The sequence below is a fragment of the Leucopleurus acutus genome, assembly GCF_964270905.1.
Source record: "Leucopleurus acutus genome assembly, chromosome: 16".
Classification (NCBI taxonomy): Eukaryota; Metazoa; Chordata; class Mammalia; order Artiodactyla; family Delphinidae; genus Leucopleurus; species Leucopleurus acutus.
The window spans coordinates 4,139,333-4,165,330 of NC_139158.1; the positions used below are offsets into that span (position 1 = coordinate 4,139,333).

The 25,998-nt window shown below is 39.6% G+C and overlaps 1 protein-coding gene across 2 annotated transcripts in view; it reads right to left on the bottom strand.

Annotated features, from left to right (window-relative positions):
- The window catches only part of RNF216 (ring finger protein 216), a 170,158-nt gene extending 150,184 nt beyond the window's left edge, over positions 1-19,974 (bottom strand). Inside the window, exons 1-2 of one of the 2 annotated variants that reach the window (XM_082857368.1) lie at positions 19,882-19,974; positions 264-399 (exon numbers count right to left, since the gene is read on the bottom strand). In XM_082857368.1, the coding sequence (XP_082713494.1) occupies positions 264-330 (67 nt within the window). In that variant the 5' untranslated portion in view covers positions 331-399; positions 19,882-19,974. Of the gene's footprint in view, positions 1-263; positions 400-19,881 lie in introns of those variants that run through there. The other variant, XM_082857367.1, reaches the window with a different exon arrangement.
- Between the last annotated feature and the right edge of the window lie 6,024 nt (positions 19,975-25,998).

Sequence of the window (25,998 nt, forward strand, 5' to 3'; positions counted from 1 at the left end):
ACTACCACAGTTCCTATACTCCTACCTCTTAAGATCTAATCTACTTGTGATAGAAGGTTCTTAAACTTCATTCATGCCAGCAAGAATCACCATTTAACACAAAATTCTAGTCTGATGAGTCCATTTAAACCTGATGTCTTGAGATATAAAAATGAAACGTCTCTGGGTTTTACATGGTGCAGAACAGATTCATTTCAAAGACGATATAACTGTAACACTAAGGGAAAAAGCAATGATGAAAGAGAGAAAGTGAGAACACTTACCTCGTCCCCGGTGGCAGTGGAAGTTGTTCAAGTGAATTACCTCTTCATTGTTGTTTCCCTCTGCCATTTTCCAATGCAGACATACAGCTATGTGCTTGCTAATATCTGAACATGGTGACTACCTGTTCCAAAGAGTCTGAAAAAGAAAAAAAAAGAACATTAAGAATGAGGGAATATCAAAACTCTTCCCACATACCTGGTCAAGGTAGCATTCTAAGCTTATCGTGAAAACACCACTAAAAAGAAAAATAGGGGCTTCCCTGGTGGCACAGTGGTTAAAGAATCTGTCTGCCAATGCAGGGGACACAGCTTCAAGTCCTGGTCTGGGAAGATCCCACATGCCGTGGAGCAACTAAGCCCATGCGCCACAACAACTGAGCCTACACTCTAGGGCCCGCGTGCCACAACTACTGAAGCCCGCGTGCCTAGAGGCCGTGCTCCACAACAAGAGAAGCCACTGCGATGAGAAGCCCATGTCCCACAACAAAGAGTAGCCCCCTGCTTGCCACAACTAGAGAAAACCCATGCGCAGCAATGAAGATCCAACGCAGCCAATAAATAAGTAAATAAAATAAATTAAAAAAAAAAAAAAGAAAAAGAAAAATAAGGGGACATCCCTGGTGGCACACTGGTTAAGACTCCGTACTCCCAATGCAGGGGGCCCAGGTTCGATCCCTGGCCAGGGAACGAGATCCCACATGCATGCTGTGACTCAGTTTGTGTGCCACAACTAAGGAGCCCATGTGCCACAACTAAAGAGCAGGCAAGCGGCAACTAAGGAGCCGGCGAGCTGCAACTAAGGAGCCCACCTGCTGCAACCAAGACCCAGCACAACAACAACAAAATAATAATAAATAAATAAATGAAAAATGAATAACTAAAAAGCTAACAGAACGGGACTTCCCTGGTGGCGCAGTAGTTATTAAGAATCCGCCTGCCAATGCAGGGGACATGGGTTCGAGCCCTGGTCTGGGAGGATCCCACATGCCGTGGAGCAACTAAGCCCGTGCACCACAACTACTGAGCCTGTGTTCTAGAGCCCGCGAGCCACAGCTACTGAGCCCGCGTGCTGCAACCACCGAAACCCACGCACCTAGAGCCTGTGCTTCTCAACAAGAGAAGCTACCACAATGAGAAGCACGCGCACTGCAACAAAGAGTAGCCCCTGCTCGCTGCAACTAGAGAAAGCCCACGCACAGCAATGAAGACCCCATGCAGTCAAAAAAATAAAATAAAAATGTGTTATCTATAGCAACTTATATAAAATAAATAAATGAATAAATAAGAAAAAAAGCTAACAGAAGAGGAAAAATAGAAATTAAAAAAAACATTACTGGGGCTTTCCCTGGTGGTGCAGTGGTTGAGAGTCCGCCTGCCGATGCAGGGGACACGGGTTCGTGCCCCGGTCTGGGAAGATCCCACATGCCACAGAGCGGCTGGGCCCGTGAACCATGGCCGCTGAGCCTGCGCCTCCGGAGCCTGTGCTCCGCAACAGGAGAGGCCACAGCAGTAAGAGGCCCGCATACCGCAAAAAAAACCCCAAACAAACCATTACTGCAAAAGAACATACAAAAGAACATACAAAAGATCAGCAAAGGATCAAAGAACAGATGGAACATATATTTTAAAAAAGTAAAATTAAACCGGAAAAGTTAAAATAAAATAAACAAAAAAAGGAACTAAAAAACATTTTTCAAAAAGTAAATTAAAAACTCAATTACAGCAACCTATGGAATGGGTGAAAATATCTGCAAATCATAACCCCTAATAAGGTGCTAAAATCCAGAATATATAAAGAACTCACAGAGATCAATGGCAAAAAACCCAAAATAATCCAATTTTTAAAAATGGGCAAAGGACCTAAATAGACATTTTCCCAAATAAGATATTCAAATGGCCAACAGGTATGTTAAAAGGTGCTCAACAGCACTAAACATCAGGGAAATGCAAATCAAAATCACCTCTGCCTGTCAGAATGGGTATCATTCATTCAAAAACTCATTGTTATGAGCGATAACAATGCTAGCAGGATATGGAAAAAGGGGAACCTTTGTACACTGTTGGTGGGATTATAAGTTGGAACAGCCACTAAGGAAAACAGTATGGAGGTCCCTCAAAAATTTTAAAATAGAACTACCGCATGATCCAGCAATTCCACTTCTGGGTATATATCTCAAGGAAACGAAATATCTCGATACTTTGAAGATATCTGCACTGCCATGTTCACTACAGCACTATTTATAATAGCCAAGACATGGAAGCAACCTAAGTGTCCACTGACAGATGAATGGGTAAAGAAAATGGAATACTATTCAACTACAAAAAAGAAGGAAACCCTGACATCTGAGACAACATGGATGGACCCTGAGAGCATTATACTAGGTGAAATAAGTCAGATAGAGAAAAACAAATTCTGTATCATCTCACTTACATGTGGAATCTAAAAGCAAACAAAAAAACCAAAACTATAAAAAAAGACTCACAGAAAAAGAGATCAGATTTGTGTTTACAAGAGGTGGGAGAATTGGATGAAGGTGGTCAAAAGGTAAAACTTCCAGGTATAAGATAAACAAGTATTGGGGATGTAATGTACAGCATGGGGACTAAGGTTAACACTGTTGTCTGGTGCATCTGAAAGTTGCTAAGAAGGTAAACCCTAAAAGTTCTCATCATAGGGAGAAAAAACTTTTTTCTTTTGGTATCTATATGGATGGATGTTAACTAAACTTATCGTGGTAATCATTTCAGTGTATGTAAGTCAAGTCATTATGCTGTACAACTTTAAAAAATTCAACTGTATCAGAAATTATATTACATAAACAGACTACTACAATTAAAAAACAGATTATCAGAATGGATAAATGAAACCCAACTAAGTGTGTTTTACAAGATAAACAGTGTAAGTACAAGAAAACTGAAATATTTAAAGTAAAAGGATAGAAAGCAAACATCAAACGTTAACTCATCTAATAAGTCCTTAATTTCAGATACTGTAGTTCTTAATTATAAAATGTCCATCTGAGGAAATGCAGATGGCCAACAGGCACATGAAAAGATGTTCAACATCGCAAATCATCAGGGAAATACAAATCAAAACCACAAAGAGATATCAACACACATCTGTCAGAATGGTCATCATTAAAAAGAACACAAATAACAAATGTTGGAGAGGAAGGGGAGAAAAGGGAACCCTCGTACACTGTTGGTGGGAATATAAACTGGAGCAACCACTATGGAAAACAACATGGAGGTTTCTCAAAAAACTAAAAATAGAACTACCATATGACCTAGGAATTCCACTCTTGGGTATTTATCTGAAAAAAACAAAAACACTAATTCGAAAAGATACCTGCACCCCAATGTTCATCGCAGCATTATTTACAATTGCCAAGATATTGAAGCAACTTAAGTGTCCATCAAAAGATGAATGGATAAAAAAGATGTGGTATATTTATGCAGTGAAATACTACTCAGCCATAAAAAAAAAGAACAAAGTTTTGCCATTTGCAGCAACACGAATGGACTTGGAGGGCATTATGCTAAGTGAAATAAGACAGAGAAAGACAAATACTGTAAAGTATTACTTATATGTGGAATCTAAAAAATACATCAAACTATTGAATGTAACAAAAAAGTAGAAGACTCACACATATAGAGAACAAAGCAGTGGTTACCTTGGAGAGAGGAAAGGGGAAAGGGGCAATAATATAGGGGTAAGGGGAAATAAAGGTACAAAATATTAGGTATAAAATAAGCTACAAGGATATACTGATTGTACAACACGGGGAATATAGTCAATATTTTATAATAACTATAAATAGAATATAACCATTTAAAATTGTAAATCACTGTATTTGTACACCTATAATTTATATAATATTGTACAGCAACTATATGTCAATAAAAAGTCCATCTGATTTTTAAAAATAAATTCTAGTTCTCTGTTGAAATTCTCTTTTTAACTACTTTATCCCCCTGCTCTTTACAAAACCCATAAAAAACTGCATGAGTGCACTAGTATCTGACAAAATGGATATTACAAGTATTATTACAAACAAGTAGGGAGATTTCATCCAGATAAGGTCAACTCACAGAAGATATAACAACGTTAAACCTGTATGAACTTAATAACACAGTTTCAAAATATATATGGCTTAAATTGACAGACCTTAAAGAAATAAGACAAATCCACACCTACAGCTGGACAGAAGACTTGAACAGCACTATCAAACAGCTGACTTTACTGACATTTATAGATCACTCCACCTAACTACTGCAGAATACACATTCTTTTCAGAAGCACCAGGAACATTTACAGAACAGACTACATGCTGAGCCATAAAGCTAGCCTCAACAAATGTGCTGGGTTTGAAATCATACAGCATGTGTTGTATGACAACAGTCAGTAAAAGAAAAATTGGAAATTACTACGTATTAGAAATTAAGTAACCTAAACAACCCATGGGTTAAAAAAATTACATTGAAAATTAGAAACTATTTTGACTGAACTGAAAGGTAATGAAAACAAAACACATCAAAATTTGTGGGATGGAATTAAAGCAGTGCTGAGAGGATAATTTACAGGTCCAAATGCATACTTTAGAGAAGAAAAAACAACCCAAAAATCATTGATTTAAGCTTTGATCTCAAGAAGTTAGAAAAAGAGCAGTAAATTAAACCCAGAAAAAGTACACAGAAAAAACTTATAAGAGCAGAAACTGAAACAGATTATAAACATAAAACTGAGAAAAATCAAAGCAAAAAGGTTTCTCTAAAAAGATAAATAACATACAAAAATATCTAAAAAGATTAAATAAGATTGATAAACCTTTTTAAGAATGATTAAGAAAAAAAGGGAAAAAACACAAATTACCACCATCTGGAATGTTAAAGAAGACATCACAACAGATTCCACAATATAAAAAAATACCATGAATAACTTTATACCACTTAATTTGAAATTTTAACTGAAATAAACTCCTTGAGACACAATTTACCACAATTGAACAAAAAAATTAAATTTCAACAGATCTCTATCAAATAAAGAAATTGAATAAGTAATTAATAACCTTCCCACAAAGTATACAGCAAGCCCAGTAAAGTTTCCTAAACATTTGAAGAAGAAATGTAACTAGTATTACAAAAACTCAGAGAACAGAAAAAGAGCAAACATTATTTCTGAAATCATTTTATGAGGCTAGCACAATTTTGATACTGAACGGTGATGAGAACATTCCTAGAAAGACTAGAATCTCTCATGAACACAAATGAAAAATCCTAACCAAAGCAATGCAACGTTCATTACTAGAGTAAAAGAAAACTACATAGTCACTGCAGTTGAAAAAAAAAAGTGTTCAAAATTAACACCTATTCATGACTAAAATCTCTCAGCAAATTGGTACTGGAAGTGAATTTCCTTCATCTAATTAAAGCCGTTTCAAAAACACTAGAGCAATCCTCACACCGAAGAGTGAAACACTGAAAAGCTTTCTCTCTGAAACTGAGTTTTTACCATTTTTTGGTCAACACCGTATTGGAGGTTGTAGCAAGCAGAGTCAGGCAATAAAAAATAAAATATCAGGTTGAAAGGAAGAAATAAAAGTGGCATTATTTGCAGATAAGATTGTGGTACTGATGCAAAGATAGAAAAATAGAACAGAGGGCTCAGAAACACAGCCACATACACCTGGTCACCCACATAAAAACAAAGGTGTTAGTGAAATGCAGTGGGAAGAATGGCCTTTTCAATAAACATTGCTGGGCCAAGTGGATATCTATATGGGAAGAAAATGAGCCTTGATACATTCCTTCTACCACCCATCAACATCAATTCCATATAGATTACATGAAAAAGAAAACAAAGATACTAGAATATTACAAGAGAACAAAATTATGTATATCTGTATGTGTAACTGTACACAGAGATACCACTGGAATAAGTGAATGAATGAAAAACAAAATCTCTAGATACAAGGCCAACATACAAAAAATGAACTAGTATGAAACAATTAGACAAAAAGACATTTTAAAAGAGTAGCATCAAAAACAATCAAATAACAGGGATGAACACATGAAAAATGTGTAAGACCTCTACACAGAAAACTGTAAAACATCACTGAGAGAAATTAAACAGTAGATAAATGGAGAGACATACCACATTTGTGGGTTGGAAGACTCAAGTTTGTAAAGATGTCAATTCTCCCCAAATTGGTCTACAAGTTTAAGACAGCCTTAGATTTAAAAAATGGATATGTACTAGATGATTCTAAAACTTACAGGAAAATGTAAAGAACCAAGTATAAGTAAAGCATTCATAGACAAAAACAAAACATGGAGAATTTATACTACTGGATATTTAGTCTTATTATTATAAAGCTACAATAATTAAGACAATGTGGTATTGGCAAAAGAAGAGAAAAATAGACCAATGGAACAGAGTCCACAAACAGATTCATTCACATATGGACGACTGATTTATGACAAAAGCAGCACTGCAGAGCAGTGGATAAACATGATTTTTAAAACTATATGACACTGTACTGGAAAACTATATTTTGGGAGCATAGGAAAGATCAAAGAACTAGACCTCTTCTTCATGCCTTAGATGAAAACAATTTCAGGTGAACTTTTGATTTAAATGGTAAGGTAAAATAATAAAGTTTCTGGAAGATAACATAAGAAAATACCTGCACAAATCGGAGCTGGAAAATATATCTTAAACAGGAAATAAAAAGGGCTGTCCACCAAAGAAAAGACTGAAATATTGTACATTAAGATAAAATACTTCTGTTCACCAAAGAAATTATTAAGAGTGAAAAGGCAAGCCACTGGGAAAAGAAATTTGCAATACATATAACAAAGGTTCCTATCCAGAAAATATAAAGAACTCCTACATGTTAACTGAAAATAGAAAAAAAAAAAAAAAAAAAGGAAAAGAAGAATCAGACAACTTGAAAAATGGGGGCTTCCCTGGTGATGCAGTGGTTAGGAATCTGCCTGCCAGTGCGAAAGACACGGGTTCAAGCCCTGGTCCGGGAGGATGCCACATGCCACGGAGCAACTAGTCTCATTCACCACAACTAATGAGCCTGCACTCTAGAGCCTGTGAGCCACAACTATTGAAGCCCATGCGCCTAGAGCCCGTGCTCCGCAACAAGAGAAGCCACTGCAATGAGAAGCCTGCGCACAATGAAGAGTAGCTCCCACTCGCTGCAACTAGAGAAAGCCCGAGCGCAGCAGTGAAGACCCAAAGCAGCCAAATATAAATAAACAAATAAATAAATTCTGGGAAGATGGCAGTAATGGTGGCACCATAGCTTTTAAACCTCCCCAAATTTTCAAATAAAAACAGAAAAAAATTCCCTGGTTACAAAAATTCCAGTTTACACAAAAACAAGATAAAACAAAGGAGTCTCCACAGACTCCAAACTGCAAGCACATGAGGACAAACCACCAAGAGCCACACAATTTCTGAAGCATCATTGGTGCCTCAGAAAGCACAGGGTACCATTCAAACCTGAGAATAGTATCAATATATAACCCCAAATAAGCGACAGGAATTCACTGGAAAGCACACAGGCCAATCTGAAAAAGGAGCTAATACTACGAAGCGGTTTTGCTCAATTCAATTGTGGATAAGTGCAAGGAGGCTCTGACCCTGTAAGATCTGAAAAAGATATAGCAGTCTAGGATCCATGAAGTTTTGAAACTCATCAACCAGGGCTTCCTGACAGGACACAGCCCTATGAGAAGAAAATGCTGGGAACAGTTAAACTGAGTAAGATAGAGACAAAGGAAAGAGAAGTTAGGTCCAGATAAAAATAGAGAACAGAATCAAGAAGTCTCAAAAAGCAAGCTGCCATATTTTGAACATTGTATGAAGAGGAGCTCTGTGAAGTTAGAAAAAGTTATCCTAAACTATATCTCCTTCTAAAAGTCCAAGAAAGCATCCATTAACAGAGAAATGGATAAAGAAGACGTGGTACATACATACAAGGGACTATTACTCAGCCATAAAAAAGAACAAAATAATGCCATTTGCAGCAACATGGATGGACCCAGAGACTGTCCTACTGTCAGACAGAGAAAGACAAATACCATATGATATTGCTTATATGTGGAATCTAAAAAAGGGTACAAATGAACTTATCTACAAAGCAGAAACAGAGCTGCAGATGTAGAAAACAGACCTATGGTTACCAGGGTGCAAGGGGGGTGAGGAGGGATAAATTGGAAGACAGGGACTGACATATACACACTACTACATATAAAATAGGTAACTAATGAAGACCTACTGTATAGCACAGGGAACTCTACTCAATACTCTATAATGGCCTATATGGGAAAAGAGTCTAAAAGAGTGGATATATGTATATGTATAACTGAATCACTATGCTGTACACCTGAAACTAACACAACATTGTAAATCAACTATACTCCAATAAAATTTTTTTTAAAAATCCAAAAAAGCTAATTTCACTAAAAATTAACAAAGAAAAGAACTGATGTCAAATCTCATATAAAGGTGTAAGAAAAACAAGAAGCAAAACATCCCTATAAACAATAACATGCCAGAAAGATGTAACAACCTAAGGGTCACTAAGAAAATAATATAAGACATAAAATAACAACATAAATCAGAACTAGAAAAACTCAGAAATGAAGTGACATATCTCAGGAAAGAAACAGAAATTAAATAAAGTATTTTAGGAATGCAAAGTAAATTAGAAGAAACACAAGTGTTAATAAACACAACACATACTGCTTTAGGAGAACTGAAAGGTGAAAGGAAAACTTTAAATAGAAAAAAGGAGATAAAGGAGCTCTTGAATAAACTGAAAGGGAAGAAAACACAAAAAACTGTAACTGAAAAAAAAAACCTTTCCTAAAGTAAAAATATTAAAGCAACATTTCAAAAGAGCACAGTACATACCTAAGGAAAGCAACCCAGAATGACAACCATCAAGACACATTCTAGTGAAATTACTGGACTTTAAAGGAAGAAAAAAATCCTTTAGCATCTGGGCTTGAGAATTATAACAGAAAAAATTAAGATTATTAACAGATTTTTACAGTGATGCTTTAAGACACTCATAAACAGATTAAGATACTTTAGAAAAAAACGTGAGCCATAGATTTTATATCCAGCAAAACTAATTTTAAGAAAAAAGTGCACAAACTTAACAATGTACAAGAACTTCCTACAAGATTTTCCTGAGGAATCAACAGAAAAGCAAGCTTCAGGCAACCAAAATGACTAGAGAGACACTGACACAAAGACTAGTGGTAAACATGAAATACATAATTACTTACAGTGCTAAGATTAAATTATAACTAAGATTGAATGATACAGTACAATTATAAAAATTATGGGGAAGGGAAGCATATGAAAGATTTTAAAGTTGTTTACAGTAATCATGCTAGTGGTGACATTCTGAGACTTTCATTTTGACACTTTTGGCTGTGTTAAAACAAAGTTTCATATTCTAATTCTATCAATCCCTGTGTCCTTGAGAATCAAGATTCTTAGTGTGGTAAAAAGGAATTATAATATAGAAGCAATAAAGTAAGTTAAGTAAAACCACTGTAGTCCTAAATTTCAATTATAAGTATTAGTATAAACTCGTAAAATATTTTACTTCCATCCAAAAAAAAAAGTTTTCAAACAAGACCTGCTTGTAGCAATGAACATCCATAGTGCCCAGATTATTTGAAATACTATTTCTCATCGAAAGAGATGAAGGCTTTTGGGACAAATTACTAATTCCAAGTCTGGGGCAGGAATCATACAAAATGAACATGGAACATCTTGTCATATCACATATCAAGGAAGCTATCAAAGACTACTTATCAAAGACTGAATCCTGTCAGAATAAATTCCTGAAGAGGCTTCCACTGGCCAAAGATGGAACATTTTAAACTTCAGTAAAGATAATAATTGATATGGTACAAACATCTTAGAAAAATGTATAAATGAAAGTGTTCATAATTTTTTTAAAGTCATTTTCAGAAGATGATAGTCAACCAATACATTATCTTTAAACCTAGTAAAACAAAGACAAAGAATCAGGCATTTTCTTGCCTTTTCTATATAAACTATATCACTGGATAACCAAACAGTAGATGAGGAAATCATTTCTTTATAAAATTACTGTAGTATTAATTTAAAAATTCAATTAAAATATCACCATTTTGCAATCCTCAGTAATTTACTGGGCCTTGGAATTCCCTGGCGTTCCAGTGGTTAGGAGTTGGCACTTTCATTCTGGTGGCCCAGGTTCAATCCCTGGTCAGGGAACTAAGATCCCACAAGTGGGAAAAAAAAATAAAAAATTACTGGACCTAGACATTGAATATCATTGACTCTAACATCATAGAGACAATAAGACATAACTGCCTTCTGAGGAAAGAACACTATCTACTGTCTTGACAGAAACAATCAGATCTGTACACAGCCTAATTTTTAGAATAGAAGCTATCTGAAAAACAAAATTTTTGAATTACACCATTAAGTATGCCATCTAAATCAGGTATTCTCAATGGGGGCAATTTTGCAAGGGGGTAAAAATATCTTATATATTACAATGGTTTGTCATCCTCCCAAATTCAATCCCACCCAACAAAATCTTACGCCTTAGTATTTAATGGGGGAGAATCAGGAAAAAATGTCTAAAATGGCTCTACAGGGAGGAATGATTTTTTTTTTTTTTAAGCCTGACAAACACCTATCTAGGTGCTGGGAAACTAACAGGTCAAATGATTCAGGTTCAACAACAGATAAATTATAAGGAAAAATGAAAGGAATGGAAGAGAAACCCTAGATTTAAAAGATATAGGGCTGCACTCAGGTGAAAAAACCATAAAGAAATACAAGAAAATGATCAGACTAATGGTTAATTTCAGGGGGAAGGAATGAATTATGCTCAGGACAGCATGCATAGAGGAGGCTTGGGGATGATCTACTTCTTGACCTAAGTAGTACATACAAACACCTTATAATAATTCATTAAGCCATACATGCTTTATATATTGTTTTATTTGTAAAGGGCAAAAAGCTCCCATGAGATATTGCATACCCATAAGGATTGCTAGAAGCCTGAAAATTGATGACCAAGTGTTGCTGAGGATTTGGAGCAATGGGGACTTTCATGTACTATTGGTAGGAGAGAAAACTGGTACCACAACTGTGCAAAAAAGAATCCTTGAGGGCTTCCCTGGTGGCACAGTGGTTGGGAGTCCGCCTGCCAATGTGGGGGGCGCGGGTTTGTGCCCCGGTCCGGGAGGGTCCCGCGTGCCGCGGAGCGGATGGGCCCGTGAGCCGTGGCCGCTGGGCCTGTGCGTCCGGAGCCTGTGCTCTGTGACGGGGGAGGCCGCGGCAGTGGGAGGCCCACATACCACACACACACACAAAAAAGAATCCTTGATACTTTATCAATTATAGTGGAAAATATAAATCCTGGAAGACTCAGCAATCCACTGTAAAATCTGTACTACAGAAATGTACACTTATACGCACCAAGTCTATGCACAAGAATGTTCACAGCAGCACTATTCCTAACAGCCAAACACTGAAAAGGACTCATATCAATGATGGAACGGACAAATACACTGAGGTATGCTCATACAATTGAAACATACACAGCATCAAGAATCAAGCCATTGTAGCCACACACAATATGAATGGATCTTAAAACATAATGGTTGAGTGAAGGAATTCAGACATAAAAGAAAATATACTGAATGCCTCCATTTAGATGAAGTTTAGGCATAGGCCTAAACTTAGCTGTTTGGGGTGAAATTTCTTTGTGTGTGTGTTGTATTTAACAATGGAAAACTTAGAGGGAAAAAAGTCACCATAAGGGAAAAAAGTCACCCTAAGGGAAAAAGAGAGTGGTTGCCTCTGTGAAACAGTATTTGGGGGTCAAGAGAATTATTGCTTTTATTTCTTTCTGTAGTTTGATTTTTGAACCATTTTCTTGCTTTACTCTGACGGACATCACAAGAATGAAAATCAGTAAGAACCAATGGGGGACAATTATAACTGCTACAGTGGCTTTTTAGTTCCAAGATCCTATCTGTAACCTACCCACTCAAGGTTTTTCTTCCTAAGAAAATCTCAATTTTCTTTGCCTTCCTGGGAGAAATCATGTACTTCAGAGGAGGTGGGCCCCAGACCCTGGCTTATTATATGATGTCTATAGATAGTCAAATAATGTCATCATTTTCCCAACTTAAGATACTATAAAATTTTATATCAAGACTATGTTTAAGTATTACAACAGAACTTTCTGGTATCTATAACTGAACATAGGTATCTCAATGTTTAAAAATTATAAACCCAAGCATAAGTTTAAGTATCTCACTTGAAATAACAATAATGATGTTATTGATTTTATAAATAGCATGGTATAATGGAAAGAGCTCTGGTATCAAATTTCAACTGCACCTATTCAAGTACTTTTCTTTCAAATACAATTTTTTAAAAAAATATTTATTTATTTAATTGGCTGTGCCGGGTCTTAGTTGCGGCACGCAGGATCTAGTTCCCTGACCAGGGATCGAACCTGGGCCCCCTGCCATGGGAGCATGGAGACTTAGCCACTGGACCACCAGGGAAGTCCCATTAAATACAATTTTTAAAAAGCATTTTGGGACTTCCCTGGTGGTGCAGTGGTTAAGAACCCACCTGCCAATGCAGGGGACACGGGTTCAAGCCCTGGTCCAGAAAGATCCCACATGCCGCAGAGCAACCAAGCCCGTGCACCACAACTACTGAGCCTGTGCTCTAGAGGCCGCGAGCCACAACTACTGAGCCCACGTGCCCCAACTACTGAAGCCTGGGCGCCTAGAGCCTGTGCTCTGCAACAAGAGAAGCCCCTTCTCGCCGCAACTAGAGAAAGGCCACGTGTAGCAACGAAGACCCAATGAATGCAACCAAAATTTAATTAATTAAATTAAAAAATGCATTTTGAACACTTAATTCCAATAACCAAGCTTATTTCTTCTTTTACCATAACTAGGTTCCTTCAATTTTACACTGGAAATCAAAGGAAAATGTGATTTATTTTATACCTAATTTAGTTAGACTGTCAAGCTTGTAGTTAAGCAGATTACTAGTGATGCTTTAAAAGCAAGATTCCTCATGAATGGCAAGTACAGTGGCCCCAAGCTGCAGTGAGAAAAGAAGTCTGATGATGAAATTTCTACTCCTGACTAGCTTCTCTGTAAAGGTCATTTAACTCCCTGACATTCAGTCCTCTCATGTGGGCTCAGAGCAGATGGCCTAAGTATGAACCATGGTTTCACCAATTAGTGAATCAGTGACTATGCATAAACTGCTTAATCTCTTGGGCCTAATTCCTTTATTTGTAAAATGACAATACAGTTGTTTTAAAATTAATTGAGTTAAACATATATAAAGTGTTTAGCATAATGACTAGCAAATAGCAAGTGTCACATTATGACATTATTACCTGTGAAATGGAAACAGCAGATGCACAGTGTTTACTACTACTACTAATATGTTGATAATACAACCAAACGGGGGGAGAGAGGTGGAGATAGAACTTTATTCTCCTCTTCCAAGCTACTTTTCACTAGTATTACAACTATTCACAGTAAAACTTTTACTTCCTTCTATAAGAAACTTCGTTTTCCCTTTGGAAGTAGCAAGAAGCTATGTATGTCTTTTCGCTTATTGATCAGACACCAAAGTGGAGTTCAGAAATAGGAAATGCCACCCAAAAAAGAATATTTCAGTTGTCACCTCTTGCTTTTAATTATACAAATAATCATTTACACATTTATGATTATACTCTATAGTCAAATATACCAATTAATGCTTCCAAATTAGAACTTAAAATTAGGATATATTTCATCACTTCATTACTTGGTGGAGAATCTTATGTAGTAATATTGTAAGAATTTAAGAAAATTGGATGACAATTCTTCTATCTTCTCTTCCACCGCCCACAACTGTCCTAATGATCTTTTTTTTTATCCCCTTCACTTCGTTGTATGAATGAATCAACACGTGATGAGAAGTTCACATTTTGTTTTCTCCATATGCCCTTGACTACGTCTTATTCATAGCTGTACTTCCAGAGTCTCACAGTTGCTGAATGAATGAGTGGCTCCAAAAACATACTCTTCTGCCAGAGACTGGAGCTCTTCATCATAGCCATATACAATCAGAGTCAAGTAACATGGCGTACACGACAACAATCAGTTTATCATGATTTTCTTCAGTTATAAAGTATTATACCATTATAGAAAATTTGGAGAACAAAGGAAGTCGGGAAAAGATGGGAATCACCCATGGTTCTCTCACACAATTTTATGATTTCCGAAACTGCATCTTTGCTTCCTTGTGAACAGGGTCCTTGGGTCTGTCTCTAACAAATCATTTTCTTCTCAATTCTTCTATTCATGTCACTTCTCCACTTTTCCTTCCAGATGCTCCTAATATAATACTGTATGGTCCTGGGGTTTTGTGGTGTTCCTGTTTTCCAGAGTAATCTCCAAAAATATGCCCATCACTTCTGCAACACTGATTTTGGGGTAATAAAGGATGTTTCAAATTTAGTGGGTTAACTCTTTGAATGTTCTAGGGAAAGGTGGGCAAAGAAGAGCCAGGCACAGGCTGAGAGAAGCTGACATGCCCATGTCATATCAGCACCCACAAAACCTCTTCCTAGCATATTTTTTTAAGTGTCTATAAATGATTATTGCTTTTAACTCAAATACTAGTTTCTCATCTTAACATTTAGGTAGCCATTCTTTGTAATCCTGTACTAATATGTAATCAATATTAAATTAACACAGAAAAGTTAATAACGGTTATTTCTAAGTAATAGGTTTACATTTTTTGCTTCCTTATATTTTTATATACTAAATTGGTATTATTTACATTAACATTTAAAATTAAAATACATTACAAGAGTTTGGCAAATGTTTATTGCAGGCTCACCACATGGTATAAAGAATTTGTGTTATGCATCATGGGGAACACAAAGAAAATCCAACATGGATCTTGCTTCAAAGAACTTCCATCAGTGAGAGAAAATATGCACACAATTAAGTATACTACAAAGTATAAACCCATTAGTGCAATACAGAGACTATTCCAGTTGAAAGAGGGCAGGCAGTCAGAGTAGGCTTAGTGGAGACAGCAATATTTAAGCTAAACTTAATGCTCTGCCAGTTCCAGGCTTAGTTTTAAGAGAACAGCACTTCCACCTAGGGCTCTTGAAACCCATAGTCACCATGTAAGAAGTCTGACTACCCTGATGGAGAGACCACATGGAAAGCCCTGACACTACATGAAGAGGGAAAGGGCAGCTGAACCCAGTCTTCCAGCAGTCTCAGACAAGGCGTATGAATAAAGAAGCCATTTTGGAAGTATATCCTCCAGTCCCAGCCACCTTGGCTGACAGCATGTGTGTGGGGGGGGAAAAAGGCTCAGGTGAGTCCTTCCCAATTTCTTGACTCAAAAAACTGCCAACAAATAAAACCATTATACTAAGTCACCAGGCTTGGAGGTGGTTTGCTAACAGGTAAGTGAAGCAGAGCTCTAAGTTTATTTTCTAATCAATGGGAAGCAATGCAGAGAGCTGTGCTTTAGGAAAATCAACCTAGCTGCAGTGTGTAATCTAGTGGCAGGAAACCCGGGAAGCAAGAGCCAGTGAAGTCTGAACTAAAGGTAACAGTAAGCAGAGGGAGGAAAAGATACAAGATACTGACCACAGAGGTTAGATTCAATGGGATTTTTGTATGTAATTGGCCATGAAGGGCACGAGGAAACAAGGAGTCAAATTTGACCTCGATGTTGAGATCAGGTGACTGGAGGATGGTGATAATATTAAGAAAGAACAAGGAAGCTGATGAGTTCAGAATAAGAAAATGCAATGCATATTAATTTCAATACATAAACAAAATGAAAAAACTACAGTAAAATAGCATCCATAATTACAGATAATATGCAAATAATTAGTCTGGAGTTTAAGCAGTTTAAAAGAGCTCTAAAAATCCTGTTATCAGTATCTTTCTACAATACAAAAGGTTTTAAACCAAAAATTATTCAAAAATTTCGGTGGGGAAGCTACAGAGTTTAATATATAACATTAAGATTTTTCATCAACTGTCAACTGAAAATTGGTTCAGAAACTGGGATGTGGAGGGCTTCCCTGGTGGCGCAGTGGTTGAGAGTCCGCCTGCCGATGCAGGGGACACGGGTTCGTGCCCCGGTCTGGGAAGATCCCACATGCCGCGGAGCAGCTGGGCCCGTGAGCCATGGCCGCTGAGCCTGCGCATCCGGAGCCTGTGCTCCGCAATGGGACAGTCCACAACAGTGAGAGGCCTGCATACCGCAAAAAAAAAAAAAAAAAGAAAAAGAAACTGGGATGTAGAAACAACCTAAGTGCCCATCGACAGATAAATGGATAAAGGAGATGTGGCACATATATACAATGGAATATTACTTAGCCATAAAAAGAAACGAAACTGAGTTATTTGTAGTGAGGTGGATGGATCTAGAGTCTGTCATACAGAGTGAAGTAAGTCAAAAAGAGAAGAACAAATACCATATGCTAACACATATATATGGAATCTCAAAAAAAAAAAAAAAAAGGTTCTGATGAACCTAGTGACAGGACAGGAATAAAGACACAGACATAGAGAATGGACCTGAGGACACGGGGAGGGGGAAGGGTAAGCTGGGACAAAGTGAGAGAGTGTCATGGACATATATACACTACCAAACATAAAACAGCTAGCTAGTGGGAAGCAGCTGCATCGCATGGGGAGATCAGCTCAGCACTTTGTGACCACCTAGGGGGTGGGACAGGGAGGGTGGGAGGGAGACGCAAGAGGGAGGAGATATGGGGATATATGTATACATATAGCTGATTCACTTTGTTATACAGCAGAAACTAATACAACATTGTAAAGCAATTACACTCTAATAAAGATGTTAAAAAAAAAAGAAAGAAAAGAAAAAGAAACTGGGATGGATAGGCAAGCATATACTCATCCACAAAGGGGAGAAATCAATGTTTTCAATGATATTTTTACAGTTGAATCCTCTGTGAACTTGTGATATCCCGTCCCTTCTATCCCAATACTGTCTACAGGTTACACCCTATGATAAATTTTCATGTAGCATTGAGTTTTTGTTTTTGTTTTTTAAAAAAACCCCACAGATCTCATCATGGTAGAACCAAAATCCTTACCATGGCCTGTGAAACACTGCCTCATATGGCCCTTGCTGACTAGCCCCACCTCATACCTCTTCCCCTATTCACCAATCTGCAGGCACCAAGGCTCAGGTCCTTGAACATTCCATGCTTCTGCCTTCCACTTCAGGCTCTTCTCTCTGGCTGGGTTACTCTTCTTCACTGCCTCTCTTTGACCAAATTAACTGTATTCATCCTTCAGTTCCTCATCTTAAATGTCACCTCCTCAGAGAAAAAACCTTTCTGGACTAACCCCAGTGTTTGTTCACACACCTCTCACTCCTTCAAAATACTCACCACAATGATAATCTACAATTTAGGAAGCTATGATTAATATCTATCTCCTCTGCTAAAAAACGTTCATTCCTGGGCCTCCCTGGTGGCACAGCGGTTGGGAGTCCGCCTGCCGACGCAGGGAACGTGGGTTCGTGCCCCGGTCCAGGAGGATCCCACATGCTGCGGAGCGGCTGGGCCCGTGGGCCTGTGCTCCGCAATGGGAGAGGCCACAGCCTCAGGACATAGGACACAGCCTGGCAAAAGTAAATATTCCAGAAGAACTTCTTGAACAAACAAGTTTACAGGTATAGCAGGATAATTAGGAGCATGAACTCTGGAGCCAAACTGGGTTCAAGTACCAGCTCTGACCCTTACAAGCTTTGCAACCAGGTAAGCTATTTTTCAGCACCTCCCTTTCTTCCTCTTTAAAATAAGAATAATGACAAAACCCACAGCACTGAGGCGTCAAAGAGTTAACATATGGAAAATCCTTAGAACGGTATCTGGCTAAAGACAGATGTCTGTAAAGATCTTAACTATAGCCTAGAATTTAGTGAACCCTCATTAAACAGGAGCTATCAGAATTAGTAAACACAGGCTCTCTCATCTCTCCTGTTTCATAAACTTTCAGTCTCCCAGACTCACATCTCAACTTCCTTTATTAGACTTCTCCAAAGGGGCTGCAAGACTTCTCTTTTATTAGCTGCTGCCTGTCTTCAGAAGAAAAATCTAAAGCCTCTATTTAAGTTTACGGGGAGGTGCAAAATCTGGCCCCAGGCTCTCCAAATATTTCCTTAAATTCAACCACTCCCTACCCCCAGCCGCAATAAATTACTTCTACAAAACACCAACGAAGCAAGGCCATTTCTTAAAGGTCTTCCAGTAGGCCAGCATACTAAAGTCTGCCCAGCCCTCTCTCAGCAGGGTAAGTCATCTTCTCTTTGCATCAAAAAGCCTAGGACAGGGACTTCCCTGGTGGCGCAGTGGTTAAGAATCCACCTGCCAATGCAGGGGACACGGGTTCGAGCCCTGGTCCGGGAAGATCCCACGTGCTGCGGAGCAACTAAGCCCGTGCACCACAACTACTGAGCCTGTGCTCTGGAGCCTGCGAGCCACAACTACTGAGCCCGCGCACCTGGAGCCCATGCTCCGCAACGAGAAGCCACCGCAATGAGAAGCCCGCGTACCGCAACAAAGAGTAGCCCCCCCCCCCGCCGCTACTAGAGAAAGCCCCTGCGCAGCCAAAACAAAACAAATAAATAAAAATAAAAAAGCCTGAGACAACCCTACCCAGACGCTTATCACGACACATCCGAGTTCTTTACAGAGCCCTCGGCTCGCTGATGTCGGAACCCTGCCCAGCGGACATCACCGGGACCTTGCAGACACTCAGTGAGCTTGGTCACGGGACTGAAGCGGCCCGAAGTTTTCGACAATCGTCCCACACGGAATTCGGGCCACATCTCACGCGGGAAGATCGGCCTCGTTCGCCGCTCGGCGCTCCGGGCACATTTGTCGGGTTCGCGTTCCCCGCGCTGCCCAGGGTTCTGACACACTCGGGGAGGCCTCACGAGGGCTGGGCGGCAGTGGCCGCCTCTTCGGGAAGACGCCCCTCCAGAGCCGAGTCGGGAGGGTTTGGGACCGCGGCCCGTCAGCCCCCCGCCACCCCTCGCCCGGGCCAGGGCGTCGGAGATCAAAGTCACGGCATGTTGCCCCCCCGCGCGCCCCCGGCCGCGTTCGGCTCCACGGCCACCGCCTCCCGTGAGGCGCCGCCGAGGAAACTCGGTCTTTCGGATTTACCGGCCCGCGAAACTTCCCGAAGTGGCGGGAGCGGAGGAGGGTCCGCCGGCCGCCGGCGCCTCTATCGCTCCCTCTCGGCCGCTAGCCCCGCTGCTCCGGACGCTCGGCGCTAGGCGGCGCCCCGCGCGGCGCCGGGTTCGCTCGCGTCGGGGCCGCGGCTGAGCCCGGCCAGCGCCCCCCGCCGCCCCTCACAAACGAGCCCCCGCCCCCACCCTCACCCCCGGGCTCAATGGAGGCGCCGGGCGGAGACGCCACTAGCCTCACAGAGCCTCCCGAATAGCTGGCGCGCCCCGCGGCCGACACTTACTCACCACTCAACTCGCCGGCTCTCGAGGCAGGCTCGGCGGCTTCTGTCGCCGCAGCTTCTAGTCCGCAGGAGCACCACGACAGCTTCGGGGCCGCAGCCGAGGCCGCCGCTGCGCTCCTTCCGGCCCTGCCGCAGCGTCACCTCGCGCCTGCGCACAGCGCCCCCTCCCGACTAATGACAGGAAGAACCATAGAGGCACGCCGGGTGATAGGGAGGAGGGGTCTGGGGAGTAACACCATAGAGAGGGACGCCTGTCCGCTCCTCCATCCCGGCTCACGGCCCGCTGAGTCTTGACTCCCCCACTAGGCGGGAGGACGAAAGGAACTGAGAGCCCCTCAACCTCGTGAGGAGGTGTCGCTGTCTCCCTGGAGTTTTCAACTCCAGGGCGTGAAGCGTGAAGCGGGCAGCCGTGGAAATCTCCTGGATATGCATTTATTTGCATCCGTTGCCGTTGGCAAGTCATTCATGCAACACATTTCGGAGGGCTTCCTGTATGCTAGGCACTGGTCTAGGAATTGGAGCCAAAACGGTATATAGACTGTCCCTGTTCTCATGAAGCTTATGTTTTATTGGGAAGTCAATAACTCGTGAACTAATTAACTAACCAACTAAAATACTGGCCTAGACGGGAAGCGTTCTGGAAACACACACACACACACACACACACACACACACACACGAAAAATAAAACAGAGAAAGGGATAGAGTGATGGGGATAATAGTGTGGTCTAAATGAAGTGAGGGAGTGAGCCGTGGTTACCACCCGGAGGAAGAGCACTTCAAGCAGACGGTATACAAAGGCCGAAAGCCCTGAGATGGGAATACGCCTGGCGTGTTAGAAAAACAGCGTTATGCTGTGTGGCTGCATGACAGTGCGGTGAGTGAGACGGAGAGTGGTAGGGAATGGGCGTGGCAAGCTGGTCGGGAGCCAAATCGTAGGTCTTAAATTGAATTTGCATTTTATTCTAAGTGTGATGGGAAGCTACTGGAGAACTGGGAACAGGGAGGTGAGTTGATTTGTTTGTGTTTTCCGAGACCAGAATCAGGAAAGCCAGTTAGGAAGTTATTGCAGAATTCTAAATGGTAAGAGAGCGTGGCTTGGACCAGTACAGTCAGGGAGGAGGTGATGAGAAATGGTCAGAGTCGGGATTTCTTTTAAAGATAAAACAGTGATTTGCAGATAGATAGGATGTGGGGTGAGAGAGGATGAAAGGAGTTGAGGATAACTACAAGATTTTTGGCTTGTGCAGCTGGGTGAATGATGGTGCCATTCACAAATATGGGGAAAATCAAGAGGAATAGATTTTGGTTGGAGTGAGAAGTGAACATGTTTTGCACATGTTACATGGCGAACTAGACCTTCAAGTAGACATATCAATATGCAATTAGAGCCTTTGTTTCTTGATGACTGAGAAACAAAGGATTCTTGGTTAATCTGAAGACTTCATTTGGGAACCAAAAATCTTTTAACAAATAATCTCTCAGACCTTGAGCTACACATTTCCCCGAAAAGTATGCATTTTTCCCAGCATAATTTTGTTGGGAGTTATGTTATTGAGGAATGAACTAAGATGAATATGTGGAACTGTAATTTAATGGCATAGAAATCTGAAGACCTGCAGGAGATTTAAAAATTCCAACCCTTGTTATAACTTTTTAAAAGACTATGAACTTATCAAAACACACGAATCAAGTTTTTTTTTAATTAATTAATTAATTTGGCTGCACTGGGTCTTAGTTGTGACATGCGAACTCTCACTTGCTGCATGCATGTGGGATCTAGTTCCCTGACCAGGGAATGAATCCAGGCCCCCTGCATTGGGAGCATGGAGTCTCAACCACCGCACCACCAGGGAAGTCTCTGAATCAAGGTTTTTTGGGTTTTTTTTAAATTTATTTATTATTTTTGGCTGTGTTGGGTCTTCGTTTCTGTGCGAGGGCTCTCTCTAGTTGCGGCAAGCGGGGGCCACTCTTAATCGCGGTGCGTGGGCCTCTCACTATCGTGGCCTCTCTTGTTGCGGAGCACAGGCTCTAGACGCACAGGCTCAGTAGTTGTGGCTCACAGGCTTAATTGCTCCGCGGCATGTGGGATCTTCCAAGACCAGGACTCGAACCCGTGTCCCCTGCATCGGCAGGCAGATTCTCAACCACTGTGCCACCAGGGAAGCCCTCTGAATCAAGTTTTAATATGCTATATGATGGGTGGATGAGGCTATTATTTTTTGGAAACTTAAAAATATTTATTAATTCATTTATAATAACAATAATCAACCTATCACGTGTCAGCATAAATCACGTCTTTAACAGAAAATATCTATATTTTCCAAAACAAGAGAAAATATGTGAGAAGAGTGACATTGTTTTACATTAAGTTCTTTTTATATAAATTTACATCACAGTTTTTTTTAATTCAAACAGAAAGTCACAAAAATTATAATCAACCTCAGCAGTTCACTCAGTCCCATGTAATTAATTTCTTTTCCATCTTGATCTTTTGTTAGCACTTTTATGAATTCATCAGTTTTCCATTAGAGTTCTGAAAATGCTTATTCATTCAGCTCAGCAGTATAGTCAGTTACCAGAAACCTGTACTTGTCAGTCTTTTCCATGAATTCCTTGAAGATGAAACCCTTTTATAGGAAATTTTGCAAAAGCATCAGAGTACACCCAGAACTGTCTGTAAATGACAAAAAACTTAAAAATGACCACAGTTAAAGATTTGATGAAAGTTCATAATAATGCAATTGACAGGAAATTTAGTTATTTCTGAGATATACATTTTAAAGTAATAACTAGAATTATGACTTATAACATTATACCAGAACATATAAGATTTTTAGGAATTTCATGTAACGTCTGAAACATTTAGATTAACATATTTCCATACAAATAACCCAAAGAAAGTTTAGTATTAGTTTTTCTTTTTTTGAATTTTATTTACTTTATTTTTTTTATACAGCAGGTTCTTATTAGTCATCAGTTGTATACACATCAGTGTATACATGTCAATCTCAATCGCCCAATTCAGCACACCACCATCCCCACCCCCCCGCGGCTTTCCCTCCTTGGTGTCCATACGTTTGTTCTCTACATCTGTGTCTCAACTTCTGCCCTGCAAACTGGCTCATCTGCACAATTTTTCTAGGTTCCACATACATGCGTTAATATACGATATTTGTTTTTCTCTTTCTGACTTACTTCCCTCTGTATGACAGTCTCTAGATCCATCCACGTCTCAACAAATGACTCAATTTTGTTCCTTTTTATGGCTGAGTAATATTCCATTGTATATATGTACCACCTCTTCTTTATCCATTTGTCTGTTGGTGGGCATTTAGGTTGCTTCCATGACCTGGCTATTGTAAATAGTGCTGCAATGAACATTGGGGTGCATGTGTCTTTTTGAATTATGGTTTTCTCTGGGTATATGCCCAGTAGTGGGATTGCTGGATCATATGGTAATTCTATTTTTAGTTTTTTAAGAAACCTCCATACTGTTCTCCATAGTGGCTGTATCAATTTACATTCCCACCAACAGTGCAAGAGGGTTCCCTTTTCTCCACACCCTCTCCAGCATTTGTTGTTTGTAGATTTTCTGATGATGCCCATTCTAACTGGTGTGAGGTGATACCTCACTGTAGTTTTGATTTGCATTTCTCTAATGATTAATGATGTTGAGCATTCTTTCATGTGTTTGTTGGCTATCTGTGTATCTTCTTTGGAGAAATGTCTATTTAGGTCTTCTGCCTATTTTTGGATTGGGTTGTTTGTTTCTTTAATATTGAGCTGCATGAGCTGTTTATATATTTTGGAGATTAATCCTTTGTCCATTGATTTGTTTGCAAATATTTTCTCCCATTCTGAGGGTTGTCTTTCCGTCTTGTTTTTGGTTTCCTTTGCTGTGCAAAAGCTTTTAAGTTTCATTAGGTCCCATTTGTTTATTTTTGTTTTTATTTCCATTACTCTAGGAGGTGGATCAAAAAAGATCTTGCTGTGATGTATGTCAAAGAGTGTTCTTGCTATGTTTTCCTCTAAGAGTTTTATAGTATCTGGTCTTACATTTAGGTCCCGAATCCATTTTTTTTTTCTTTTTTTGCAGTATGCGGGCCTCTCACAGTTGTGGCCTCTCCTGTTGCGGAGCACAGGCTCTGGACGCGCAGGCTCAGCGGCCATGGCTCTGTGGCCCAGCCACTCCACGGTATGTGGGATCCTCCCAGACCGGGGCACGAACCCGTGTGCCCTGCATTGGCAGGCAGACTCTCAACCACTGCATCATCAGGGAAGCCCTTGAATCCATTTTGAGTTTATTTTTGTGTATGGTGTTAGGGAGTGTTCTAATTTCATTCTTTTACATGTAGCTGTCCAGTTTTCCCAGTACCACTTATTGAAGAGACTGTCTTTTCTCCATTGTATATCCTTGCCTCCTTTGTCATAGATTAGTTGACCATAGGTGCGTGGGTTTATCTCTGGGCTTTCTATCTTGTTCCATTGACCTATGTTTCTGTTTTTGTGCCAGTACCATATTGTCTTGATTACTGTAGCATTGTAGTATAGTCTGAAGTCAGGGAGTCTGATTCCTCCTGCTCCATTTTTTTCTCTCAAGACTGCTTTGGCTATTCAGGGTCTTTTGTGTCTCCATACAAATTTTAAGATTTTTTGTTCTAGTTCCATAAAAAATGCCATTGGTAATTTGATAGGGATTGCATTAAACCTGTAGATTGCTTTCGGTAGTATAGTCATTTTCACAACATTGATTCTTCCAATCCAAGAACATGGTATATCCCTCCATCTGTTGGTATTATCTTTAATTTCTTTCATCAGTGTCTTATAGTTTTCTGCATACAGGTCTTTTGTCTCCCTAGGAAGGTTTATTCCTAGGTATTTTATCCTTTTTGTTGCAATGGTAAATGGGAGTGTTTCCTTAATTTCTCTTTCAGATTTTTCATCATTAGCATATAGGAATGCAAGAGATTTCTGTGCATTAATTTTGTATCCTGCAACTTTATTAAATTCATTGATTAGATCTAGTAGTTTTCTGGTGACATTTTTAGGATTCTCTATGTATAGTATCATGTCATCTGCAAACAGTGACAGTTTTACTTCTTCTTTACCAGTTTGTATTCCTTTTATTTCTTTTTCTTCTCTGATTGCCATGGCTAGGACTTCCACAACTATGTTGCATAATAGTGGTGAGTGGACATCCTTGTCTTGTTCCTGATCTTAGAGGAAATGCTTTCAGTTTTTCACCATTGAAAGTGATGTTTGCTGTGGGTTTGTCGTATATGGCCTTTTTTATGTTGAGGTAGGTTCCCTCTATGCCCACTTTCTGGAGAGTTTTTATCATAAATTGGTGTTGAGTTTTGTCAAAAGCTTTTTCTGCCTCTATTGAGATGATCATATGGTTTTTATTCTTCAATTTGTTAATGCAGTGTATCACACTGATTGATTTGCATATATTGAAGAATCCTTGCATCCCTGGGATAAATCCCACTTGATAATGGTGTATGATCCTTTTAATGTGCTGTTGGATTCTGTTTGCTAGTATTTTGTTGAGGATTTTTGCATCTATATTCATCAGTGATATTGGTCTGTAATTTTCTTTTTTTGTAGTATCTTTGTCTGGTTTTGGTATCAGGGTGATGGTGGCCTCATAGAATGAGTTTGGGAGTGTTCCTTCCTCTGCAATTTTTTGGAAGAGTTTGAGAAGGATGGGTGTTAGCTCTTCTCTAAATGTTGGATAGAATTCACCTGTGAAGCCATCTGGTCCTGGACTTTTGTTTGTTGGAAGATTTTTAATCACAGTTTCAATTTCATTACTTGTGATTGGTCTGTTCATATTTTCTATTCCTTCCTGGTTCAGTCTTGGAAGATTATACCTTTCTAAGAAGTTGTCCATTTCTTCCAGGTTGTCCATTTTGTTGACATAGAATTGCTTGTAGTAGTCTCTTAGAATGCTTTGTATTTCTGCGGTGTTTGTTGTAACTTCTCCTTTTTCATTTTTCATTTTATTGATTTGATTCCTCTCCCTCTTTTTCTTGATGAGTCTGGCTAATGGTTTATCAACTCAAAGAACCAGATTTTCGTTTTATTGATCTTTGCTAATGTTTTCTTTGTTTCTATT